Raw genomic sequence first — 12,789 nt, 5'->3', positions numbered from 1 at the left:
TTGTTATAAACCTTCCGGCAGTTAAAAGAACCTAAATGTAAAATGAATTAACGAAACATTATATATGCATTTATTTAAATAGACATTACTAGCATTTGTTTTGAATGTAACAAATTGAAATGAAAAATGATAATAATTATGTGGTTACAATTTCGCATATGATAACGTATTTTTAATTTAACATATAAGTAGCATCTTTTATAGTAGTTGCTTGCGTATTTGCTACTTATGAAAACTAAAATACTGTATTAAATAATACTTTTCTAAAACTCTAATATAAATTTTGGGAATCCAATTCACGATAGATATCTTAGATAAATTATGCTTTATTATGACACAAATGTATGTCATGTGCCCTTAGAGCACCCACGTTCCGTACTACAATACAAATACCTACAACCAATATAACACTTATACGTGTATATATATATATATATATATATATATATATATACAATATTATAAAGCCAAACAACATTATTATCAAATAGCAAATACGCTATATCCTCGCAAACATCTGTTTGGGACGCTGAATGTCGACGACGATGTTTATATTAGCTGCCGTATACTGTAGTGCTTCTCTGTGTGTATTGTATACATACCCATAGATTAAACAATGCATTGTTAAATTTTAAAAGTTTAAAACTTATCGTAACCATAACCTATCATAGATCAAAAATTATTTCAAACATTTAAAAAACAGCAATGGACCATGTGAATTTAATAAGTAGTCGTGGCCGCCTTGAAGTCAACTGGAGTTGTCTGCGCAGATTTGTATTTAGGATACTTCAGGGCGACCTCGACTCATTGATGTTTTTGTAGGTAGATAAGTACCTAAAATACATTTTTCTTGAGTACCAGAAATTTTTATTCAACCAAATGTACCTATGTTACGTTATATTAGGTAAGGTACAATCGAAGCACCGATTTAGGTAAATTGTGCTTAAAATTTTACAAATTTTCCCAAAGCATGCATATTAAATTTGCCAGTATATAATTTAAAGGCAGGACAAGTGAAAAAATTTAATCATTGAGCCAAAAACCGAAAGGAAAACACGTGCTGTACCAAACCGCACACAATGCAACCTTTACGGTCACTATACATTTCCTATTTCTATTCATAGAAATTGACAATGGACAATATTTTATTGTATTTTATTTTTTAAGGTTACACAGATAAAGAATTACTTCGTCGCTTTTCAATTGTAAAGGTAAATGCAACATAATACGACGTAATAAGACGCTGTTTTCCCCATTTTCCACTGAATTTTGGAGGCATTGGGTGCGGAATTCTACGCCGCGCTTTGCCTCGACGCCAGAGCGAAGAAATGAAAATATTTAATATTTAATTTCCTCGAGTGGGAATCGAACCCACCACCTGTTACAGCCACACGCTTGGAGCCACAGCGCCACGATTGGCCTCAACCTCAAAATAAACCAAATCTCACCTGTATATGAGTAGGCACGGTCTGCAGCAGTATCAGGGCGGACTCCCTCAACAGAGGCCAGACGGAGGCCAGTATCAGCATGACGAGCACTATACTGAGGGCCGGGTCGATGTAGTACCGGTACTCCCAGTTGGTTTGCCACACCACTATCGCTGAACTGACGACTATGAGGGAACCTAGAATTAAGTTTAGATGTGAATATAGCGTGAGTACAATGTATGTTATCGATCTAGGGTTATAGGGTCAAATTCTATTTAAGGGACGCAAGTTTAGACATCCACTACAATGAAAGCCGAGTTGAATTAGAATTAATAAATATTTATATTGCAAATATACTGATGCTATTTTGAAAGGGCAGTGATTGATTCTGACAGCCTGTAGGGAGTAAGTGTGACACTAAATATATGAAAAATGAAGAATGTAGTGTCTTATTGCTATTCAATATTAGCTATCTTTATTTACAAGAATAAATTACGTAAACTGAACTGAGTACTTCCTGTCGGAATAATTTGTTTATACAACTAAAATAATTAGAACTGGCTAGAACTTAGTGAGAAAAAGATTACTTGATAGTGTAACGGTCCTGCCTTGACATAAAAATATGATGTAATATTACATCATTATACTTCCTGTGTCACCTTAAGGTATCTATAACATATTGCACAATATTTTAAAGTTCCAAAAAATTCCCATACTTCATTAGAATAGTAGATTAAAAGCTTAAAAGCGACTCCGAAATTTTAATTAATTCTGGCAAAAGATAATTTACTATACACACCAAGACTAGAATTTCCATTTCTTTCCGTATAAATAAAAAAATCCAAGTTGTTCATGACGGAACGCAAAAGACGTCCCACAAGTTTGAATATTAAAAGTGTTTCTTTGACTTTGACAAATATAAAAAGAATTTTTAATATCACACTTTCCCACTAAGTGATCTAGAATTTCTAGTGCAGTTATAAGTATATGGAATGATATTGAAGATTACGGTTACGGTTTTTCCCGCATAAAACAGGGTAGGCAGAGGGAACCTAGGGTTAAGACGCGACACGCGCGTTGAGAGACGGAACTCAACACCGCGCTTTGTCTTATCAGAGTAGACTTTTATAAAAAGTAATATACCATTCTACCATTTGGGGATCAAGCCCACAACCACGATGCGATGGTACGAACCACAATAAAGCGCTATTCACTGCTCTGTGACGATCGAAAAATACAACATTTAAAAATAATTTATTATCTTAGTCTCAATAGAAGTTGAATTATTTATCTATTGAATTGCGATCCAAGATCCATTGTTCGAAACAAGTTAATGCAAGGTGCACAGCTTCTAAGCATACCTATACCAATTACGAGTAAAGGCTAAATATTTCAAATTACTTTCAAGTAATAGTTTCAAGTAATTGCCTTGAATTACATTACTTATTTTAAATTATTATTAACATATTAACTATTTAACAAATACAATTATTTAAATAAATTGCCGGTTTATTCGAGAATTTCGCAAGTCGTTTTTAACTCCACAGTATCTCCTAACCTTGACGTTATCAATACAAACTGATAATGCAGAAAAAAATATTTTCGTGATGCGTTACTGAAATAAATTATACAGGAGGCGATTAACGAAAAAAAGATAGGCTTCGTTCGGTTTTTGGTTATAATCAAAAGTGAAGTAAACGAGTAAAACGAATGATAAGATTTAAAGAAAATGGGCACAAGGTTACTATTAGTTCGCACGTTTGTTATTTACAACAAAATAATGTCAATGGCGTCTGTCTCGTCGGATATCGAAACGCGTCCAATGTTTGCTTGCTATATATTTTTTTATAGAACACTCCTAAATACGTAAACAAGGTTGGGCTTCCACTGACATGACGGAGTGAAAACTTATAAACAACTAGTAAATTATCGCGTGCTTATTTAGGGGTGAATTCTAATACACCACGAAACATGTGTTCAATGAAATATTTTTAAGAGTATAAATTTCAAATTTTACAATAATCGGTAGAGTTTTAAAGATTTTTCCATACAAACTTTCAACTTCTTATTTGCACCCTTAGGGGAAGAATTCTAGAAAACGATGAAACACGTATTCAATTAAATACTTTTAAAAATGTAGATTTCAAATTTTATAAAAATCGGTGCCGATTTTTTTTTTTTTTTCATACAAACTTTTAACCCCTATTTCACCCCTTTAGGTTTAACATTTTTCAAAATCCCTTCTTAGCGGATGTCCAAATTACGAAAGTAAACATCTGTCCAAATTTCACGTTTCTACGCAAAGCGGTTACGGCTGTGCGTGCGTCTTACCACAGTCAGTGAGGACAAGTCCTTTTATATATATAGATAATGATTCATTATAAGGATTAATATGATAATCTATATGAAAGCGTGACCGGTTGTGGGTTCAACTCCCACTTGAAGAAATTAAATATTCAATATTTTCATTTCTTGGCTCTGGTGTCGAGGCAAAGCGCGGCGTTGAACTCTGCCACTCAACACGCAATGACTGCAGAATTCAGCGGAAAGTGGGAAGCGGAGTGTCTTAACACTAGGATTCCTATGCCTTTATTGCTACATGGGGTCATGGTTTTGATTGTGTCCTTCTACATTTACTTAACATCTTTCTGTTTAATTTACTAGGACAAAAACTGACTGCATTTAAATTTCAACTGTATTAGAATATGTATGTTATCAAAAAAGATACAGGTTCAAATTTAATTAAGTAGTGAATTAGATAAGGATTTATTTAACTTTATCTAACTTTAAATAAATATTTTTTATCTATATGTGTTAAGTACCTTAAGAGGATGATTTGGCTTTTAATGTTAATAGTTAAATATTTAACTTCATACGAAGTTTAAAATTCTTAATCATATTAAGGATTCGGCGAAAGGAAGTTGGAAGTACCTAACAAATAAAATAAACAATCGATCACTGCCCATTTGTCATACGCGTTATGGGATTTTAAAAAGAAATTCAATTATTCGTGTTACTATAGTACAGTGGGTGAGTTGTGGCCGCCCTGAAATACTTGATTATTTTCTTCCCGAGTCAAGAATGCGTAAAACTTCAGGGCGGCCACGACTCGTCGACCGTACTATAAGATTGATTAATCTTAACCTTGATGATGAGATTGGTTTTTTAAATGTATAGTAAAAAGAGGAAACATAATAGTGGTACCGATGCTTATTTATATTTATTTTCAAATTAAATTGACGATGTTTCATATTATACACGTTCTACGATTTTTCCTGTTTGTGAGTGCCGATCAAATTTCTGGAAAGCAAACATTTTTTTTACTATTTAAGCTAAATATTTTTTGTCAGTCTCAAAGTAATTATCCAATTGTATCGACATTGCGTGATTACTTCTTAATTTCGATTTAAAATTTAATTGGTTGGGAAGCGAATCGAAACTAATTTGTCTTCGGACTTCGGCACGTGAGATTTGTTTGATAAATTTAGTGTAACGTCCACCACTAATGTATTCTTATTTACAATTTAGATAAATTACTTATTAAAGTTGTATAACGAAGAAAAATAATATCTGTCCATTGGGTAAAAAAAGAGTTTAAAGAGTACGGATTTATATCTTGCTATTTTAATTAATAGTAGTAGATTTAGTTACTCTAATTAATAACAAGAAGAATTCTTCTTCAGTATTCGTCTTTATTTCTGATCACGTCAAAATCATTTGTATTACCAGAAGATTCTGTAGAGTTTGAGAGTAATATTGCCCGATAATCTAGCGATGTTTCACTCATTGAGTGTCGCAATGAATACACCATAAAATCCCATTCTCCAAACCGGTATTTGAATCTACAATAGACTACTTCTGTGGTGTAATGTCAACATAACCCATACAATTTCATAAAATACATATTTAGAAAAATATAACATAATACAAACTATTTAATTATAAGATAACACGAAAATCAAAAGAAAAGACAACGACAAAAAAACTCACCCAGCGCATCCGACAAAACATGTAAAAACACCCCCTTCATATTCATATGTCCGGGATCAGTGTGCCTTGGCACTTGGTTGGGCCTGTTGTCTTTCTTGGGTGGTACCATTTCATCAGTTTCCTCTGTGTCAGTGGCCGCGTGGCCTAGCGCCATGTCTGCATTGCTGTTCACCAGTTCAGTCAAATGTCTAACATTGGCTGGTGGTGGTACACCACCGTGTGTGTGACCGTGGCTGCTTCCATGTTCTGTTATATGAAAAAAACCTCAATGATATATTTATATATGAAATAAAATAATTTGTTTTTTATCTGCGGCTTCGTCCGCATGGAAAAATGATATAATAACTAAGTTGTGACATGTCAGTCATACAGATATGACATGATAATATGGGAGGTAACCCTGACCGCAGGTATAGTTGGTAACAGTCGATAAAAAATACAAAAAAAAATAATTCGAACCAGTAGTTCCCGAGGTAGCGCGTAAATCGAAAATCCTTTATATTATGATATAATAATAATATGTAGTAAGTATAAATAATAACAAATAAGATCAAAGCCGAAACGAAAAACGACTTTCGAGCAAGGTCATAAGGTTCGTGGTATGGAAATAATGCATTGCCGTCAATGCCGTCGGATCCAAACACGTGAGTCATTTTCAAACTATTTATGCGACAGGAAGTCAGTTAACATAAAAAGTCAGTATTGTCAGTCTTCAGAAACTCAGATAGAAAATCTTAAAAAAGTCAGCGAGGGCCCAAAAGATTATATTATTATTACCTTTTGCATGTTTATGTAGAACCTAAATGTACCTGGATGCTAAATACGTCTAAGGTAATTGTTATATAGATATTTGTACTCAATTTCCAAAAGATAAATGAAAATTCTGAAGAAAAATGAAAATAAGCAGTGACTACGTATCCCATAAAGTTACCTTGTTAGTTTGATTGTAGATTTTTAATTAATTGGCCTAGATACTGGTAATTGCAACAAACGTCAGCTATACAAAAGGAGTATTCACCACAATGCAGTTTGCATTGTTTTACAAACAAAATTTTAATAATCTATTGAAGGCTTGTTGTATAGATTTTTATGAAATTCGAAAATATACAATTGTTTTAATGCAAAAAACATTAAACAAGCTTTACGTATTATGAATCATGATTGAAATATAATATAGGTATAAAAATAAAAAAAAATATTATACTCACTCGACAATGTAATAAATAATAAAAATTAATCGAATGACGAAGAAAGGTTTTAAATTAAAGGGCCACATTATAAATCTCGGGTTACGCAAATATCATTTTTCAATGTTGCCATGCAAATTATAAAATTGTAACTCGTTTTAATTTCGGAGAAGATGTACGAGGTTGACCCCTGCGGCCACTGAACTGATATTTTTGTTCTTATAGTAATTTTACTGGATTTTTAGTACTGAAATCACTTTAGAATTAAAATAGATAATATCGATAGTTTATATAGAAATAATTTTCTGTTATTGCCGACTTACATTAAAACTATCTATATATTCTCATATAGATATTCTTATATAGATATTCTATGTATATATAGATATTCTATATATATAGTTATTCTCATATAGATATTCTATATATAGATAGTTTTAATGTAAGTCGGCAATAACAGAAAATTATTTCAATGTCGTTTTTGAATGAAAAATAATTAAAATCATTTTTTTATTTGAACTATTCATCGGTAGGGGGGACTAAAAGTGATTTTTTAAATACTCTATGTATTTTCATAAGTCTCCAGTAAAGTTGCTAGGGAGGCCGATAACATCTTGGGACGTCATAATCAAATTTACTACTTCTTTTAATTTTCAGGAATTAATTATTAATTATTTAGAATTTACCTAAAAATCATTTTTAAACTTACTGTCAACTAAACTTTTACTAAAATATAAATTAAATATGGAAATGGTTATCATGTATAGCCATTAATTTAGAATTTGACTTTTATATTTAACCGATCTCTAATGATGTTAAAATAAATCAAATAAATCAGCTTCACTCTGTTTCCCGCATATAGCAAGGTAGGTAGAGGGAATCTAGTGTTAAGACACTCCGCTCTTTTCGCCGATATTTTCGAGGTATTGAGGTGTTGAATGGCGGAACTCAACACCGAGTTATTGCTTTGATGCCAGAGCGAATGAAAATATTAATAAATAATAATGTTATTGTTATAGCAAATATCATAAAATAAATTAAAATGGACACGTTTCAAATAGAAATACCAAGGTAGTTCCATAAAGGACAAACAACAATGAAAGATAAACAATATCATTGTTAGCTTTGCACAAAGTTCGATAATACACGAAATCAATTTGGCGAGTAAATAAAACATTAATAACCCGTTGAACTAATTTCGTATTGTGTAATTGCGATAACGTTTTAATGGGTACAGTCGGCGATATGTGTTAATAAATTAGAAATGAATCAAATTTTATATATAATATAAATTGTTGGAAGAATAAAAAAGATGCTTTTTGGTGGCTTATTTAATAGGTTCATATTTTTTATCTTCTATGCACAGACACCGATATGCTACGATTTCATTATAACTAAAGATAGTAACAATAAAATATAAATATGAACCTACATAAATATAACACTTTTTATAAGCGAATGTACTTATGTCAAAATTAATTACGTTACAAAATTACAGTAAACAATTGATTTAACAAATAAAATGTGTTAAACATTGATAAGCACTATCATAACATCTAAAATTTCAAAAGATTAAGAAATTACAGAAAACACATTTATTAATTACTACTTTGGATACGATTAAAATTTTCCTTCCTCAAGGATCTCAAGTTCAAAAGAACCCAGTATTTTAGAAGGCTCGGCGACACGGGCCCAATAGGTAAAGGTCACTTAGAGAAAATAAATAAGTAAATCAGCTTCGGGCTATATCCCGCACACATCAGGCTACGCCGCCGAACTCTGGAGGCATTGCGTGTTGATTGGCGGGACTCAACGCCGCGCTATGCCTCGACACCAGAGTGAAAAAATGATAACATAATTTTAATTAAATATTTCACTTAAAGAATATCCGTTATTATTATTATTAAAATACGTTTCATTTCACTAAGTATCAAAACACTCACCATGGAACAAAAACAATCCAACGATGTTTAATATCAAGCCGAGCGTACCGACGGCGACGAGGAGCTCGGGCTTGTGTATAGTCTCAATTTGGATAAACCTTTGCACTGCCTCTACTGTTATACTGAAGCATAACGCTACCAGGAACACGGCGTTCACTAGAGCTCCTAGCACCTCAGCTCGCGCCCAACCGAATGTGTTCTTCGACCATTTCTTTGGTGACATCTAAAAACAATATTCATTATTATTTTCAACATTTTTCATCATTTTTTATCAAAAACTCTTTTGTAGAAAATGTATGAAAATTTTGAGAAAACGAAATAGAAGCAGAGTCTCATAAACGAAACTACGTCGATCTTTTTTTCTCTCTTATATGCTTGTAACAACTTATTTACATTCCTTATTTAAATCATAATTTTTAGTTTTTTAGGCTTTTTTTTTTAAATCATAGATTAGTACGAGTGATTTAATTTTGAATTCCATTTTGATATATATATAGTTGGCATGTGGGAGGTAGAGCACTCTTTTAGAGGAATTATATTCTATTTCTACTATACTCAACCACTCCGCACACAATATCCCATCGCCGTTGCAAAGTGAAGATCGGATTAGTGTCAATAGATACTCTCTGACTTTACTGTGTGACAAATAAAAATGTTTTAAAAAATATTGACTATAACTTTAATGTCAGGGTAAATTTAAGCTTTAGTTTTGAGTTTGAACAATAACAAATAAATAATCTATATATACTTACTACTTGTTTTAAGATAATGACTGACTCTCTACAAAAAACCTACATTTTCCATGAACTAAGTCTTATTTTAACTACCTGTAAAGCATTTTTTTTTCCATTTTTATCACAAGACTGCCATTTCATTTTTTACTACAAATCAATTTAAAGGTATGTAATATAAATGTATCTACACGAGATGCATTAATAAATTTTCCAAAAAACATTTCTTAATTATATAATATATTAATTATATAATAAGCTTCATAATATTTTTCGCGTCTTATTTACATTTACCCATTTCCCACTGTAAAATGTGGCTGTTTTTTTTAAAAAGTATACGAAACGAGCTTAACCCGAATATTGTACGTATTCGTGTCAACGTTACGCCTACGCGGAGCCCCAAACAAAATAAAACTGTTTGGCAGTCGCAATTCATTATTATGATTGGATGAAACAACGTAATTATATTTTGTTAAATTGGAATGCAAGTCTATTTTGATTTTTTTAATATATTTTTTCTCGTTGTATCCCAAAAAAAGCTTAGGTATCTGCTGCTGCTTGTAAAGGCGAGAAAGAGAGAAGCTAGTGTAAAGACACTCTGTTTTCAACTTTTTGCTTGGATTTGAGATATTGTATGTTGTATGACGGAACTCAACGCCGCGCTTTGTTTTACCATAGCGGAGACAAGAAAATAAGTTATTTCCCCGAGAGTAAATCGAGCCTACGATGTTCTCAGTCAGACGTTATCTCATTCTTTTTTATGTATATAATTATAACACGCCATAGTAAAACATTGTTTAATAACAATCATTTGGGGTTTAAGTCTCACTTTAGCAACACATTGCGCACAAAGATGGAAAAAAGTTGTATCACTTTCTTTATATAGACCTTAGAAAATGACGAAGTGCCGTAGTACAGAAATAAAAATGAACATACATTTTAATAAATATAAATTTACACATTTTTAAACATATAGTAAGCATACAGATACAATGAAAAAATTCCCCTACACACTACATAGTCATTTGAGTCATCATTCAAGAGAAGCATAATTTGAAAGTATATCCTATTATTAAACAGAAAGGTGACGTCATAACATTTTTTGTTTACGTTTTGCCATGCGGTTTTTCCACATATTTTGGTGCGGTTTTGGTGGAGGGAATTTAATGAAGACACTCCATTCCCTATTTTCCGTTTTGCGTACGTGAGTGGCGGAACTGAACGCCGCGCTTCGTCTTTCAGAGAGTGTAAATCAAAATATATAAAAAGATAGATGAGTGAGGAACGAATACATAACCATGACGTTTACAATTATACTCTCTTCTACTGCTCTACAATGGTCTCTACAGAAGTCGATTTTTTTTCATTTTTTTGATCTAGATCTCTAGAAGAAATCTCTGTCTCACATTAGTGACCAATTCTTTTATCACAAAAAAGTCATCAACCAAAATATTAATTTCTTTATTAAGTTAAAAAAAATATAGCATTTCTAAATTTAAGTTGTGTTAACTTAATCTTTGGTTAAATACAAAATCTACTTTAATAGTGTAAACATTTTAGATTGTATGCACATGTACTATATAATGGAGTAGTGTGATATGACTCAAGTGCATCACAACAAAGATATTATGCAATTATTAACACTATTTGTTACTAATGCGAAAATTGCAATGAAATAAACTATAATTTATATCAATGATAATCATAATCCTAATAATAAATCTCATTAGATAGTAATTAGTAATACAAAATACTTTAACATTTTTAGTGTTATTTCATTCTAAGGAAAGAAGACAAATTTAGAAAACATATAAACTTTTATGTTACAGGTGTGAAACACACATCTATTAACCAATACCATTCAAGCACCGAAGCCAATAAGCAATTCTTATAGTGCTATGTAAAAATTCTAATATAAAAGTTTATAATACATTTACAGTTTTTTGTTTATTTTAATTAATTAAAAAATAGCAGCTAAAGTGTTGAAACTCAAAGCCGCATTTTATCTGCTAGAGCAGGGAAATTAACATTATTTAAATATAAATATTTCGTCAAGTGGGGACAGAAACCACAACCATCAATCTGATTATTTACAGTCACACGCTGCACCACACTGGGTACATCATATTTAACCATATATATAGTACCACATACCTTTACTGATAAGAAAGCTATAACAAGTGCGGCCACATCACTTAACATGTGAAATGAATCTGCTACTAATGCCATTGAGTTGGTCACATAGCCCACTACTAGCTCTACTATGAAAAATGTGCCTGTAAGCCATAACATGGATAGCAAACGGCATTTCTTCCCGGAGAACTTCCCCATTGTGGCTAAAATAAAAATATATTATTTAAGCACTACAATTTTTGTTCAGCTTGATACAGTTTCTCTCATATAATAGAGCAGAGTATCTGACTTTTCCCCCTATTTTCTAAGATGTTGCATGTTAAGTAGAGGAACTCATACCATTATTTTTGTTCTAAATAAATTGAAGAAATGATAATAACTTATTTCTCCAAATAGGAATCAAACCCACAACCATCATATTTGGAATCAGATGTGCTCTTGCACCATGGCGGCCTCAATATATCATAAATATTTCTCTATTTTTAACAAAATATTAAATAGGATTTAAATTTGTTTCTGACACTAAAGACAAACAAACTATGAACTGCCTATGTAACAACATTCAATATTCATAGATGTATGTCAATTGGCCAAAACAAAACATCTCAGTCACCAATGTTTATAGTTAAGTGAATAATGTTTAGAATAAACACTGCATAATTTGCTAGAACATTACACAAAGAATTTTCATACAATTCAAAATTTTACACAAAATTTATAACAATATGTTATGACATTTGTATTTGTAATGTTATACTACTAATAAGTAACTATCTATTAAATATATTATTACAGAAAAAATATGCAATTATTGGGAAAATTTGTGGTAATTCCTATTAGATAAAATAGGTGTTCATGTATGATATTTCATTATAATTCAGAATTATAGGATACTGTTCACTTACCAATAAAAAGTTATTGAAATTAGACGGTTTATATCAGCACGTCGAGCCCATTAGGACTATGAGTCAATACATTCACGAATTATGCATACTCATTTGACAATAGTATATGCTTCAGGATAATATCGATTTAACGTAGTATTTAAGCACAAGCATCAAACATTTTCGATATATAGAAAGTCAGTATTTAAAATATAAGTGCGTTGGTGAAATAAATTTCTTTTATATAAAATTCTCCGTAAAACAATCAGAGTGAAAATATTTCACGTTAACTTTGGATAACCGAAACACTTGAAATTTTTAACAACTCTTTTAGTTTAAATAATAAATAAATATTATGTAACTAGTAGATGAGGATGTGAGCTCGCTTTTGTGTGATATGATAATTTGAAAATTTAGCTTTTAACTAAAGCTGAATGGGTACGTCGGTCGACTGATCCTCTGCACATAACTGTCAAACTCAGATAGTTGATAAT

General features: G+C 31.5%; 1 protein-coding gene across 2 annotated transcripts in view; it reads right to left on the bottom strand.

Annotated features, from left to right (window-relative positions):
- The window catches only part of ZnT63C (solute carrier family 30 member 1), a 27,181-nt gene extending 14,392 nt beyond the window's left edge, over nt 1–12,789 (bottom strand). Inside the window, exons 1-5 of one of the 2 annotated variants that reach the window (XM_085200035.1) lie at nt 12,317–12,789; nt 11,433–11,614; nt 8,548–8,770; nt 5,418–5,663; nt 1,449–1,624 (exon numbers count right to left, since the gene is read on the bottom strand). In XM_085200035.1, the coding sequence (XP_085056161.1) occupies nt 1,449–1,624; nt 5,418–5,663; nt 8,548–8,770; nt 11,433–11,609 (822 nt within the window). In that variant the 5' untranslated portion in view covers nt 11,610–11,614; nt 12,317–12,789. The remainder of the gene's footprint in view (nt 1–1,448; nt 1,625–5,417; nt 5,664–8,547; nt 8,771–11,432; nt 11,615–12,316) is intronic. The other variant, XM_085200034.1, reaches the window with a different exon arrangement.

The sequence above is a fragment of the Heliconius melpomene genome, chromosome 17 (genome assembly GCF_056956725.1).
Source record: "Heliconius melpomene rosina isolate 202511_hmr_F chromosome 17, ASM5695672v1, whole genome shotgun sequence".
Classification (NCBI taxonomy): domain Eukaryota; kingdom Metazoa; phylum Arthropoda; class Insecta; order Lepidoptera; family Nymphalidae; genus Heliconius; species Heliconius melpomene.
The sequence above is the reverse complement of the archived record's forward strand: the minus strand, read 5'-3'. Positions and strand labels throughout refer to the sequence as shown.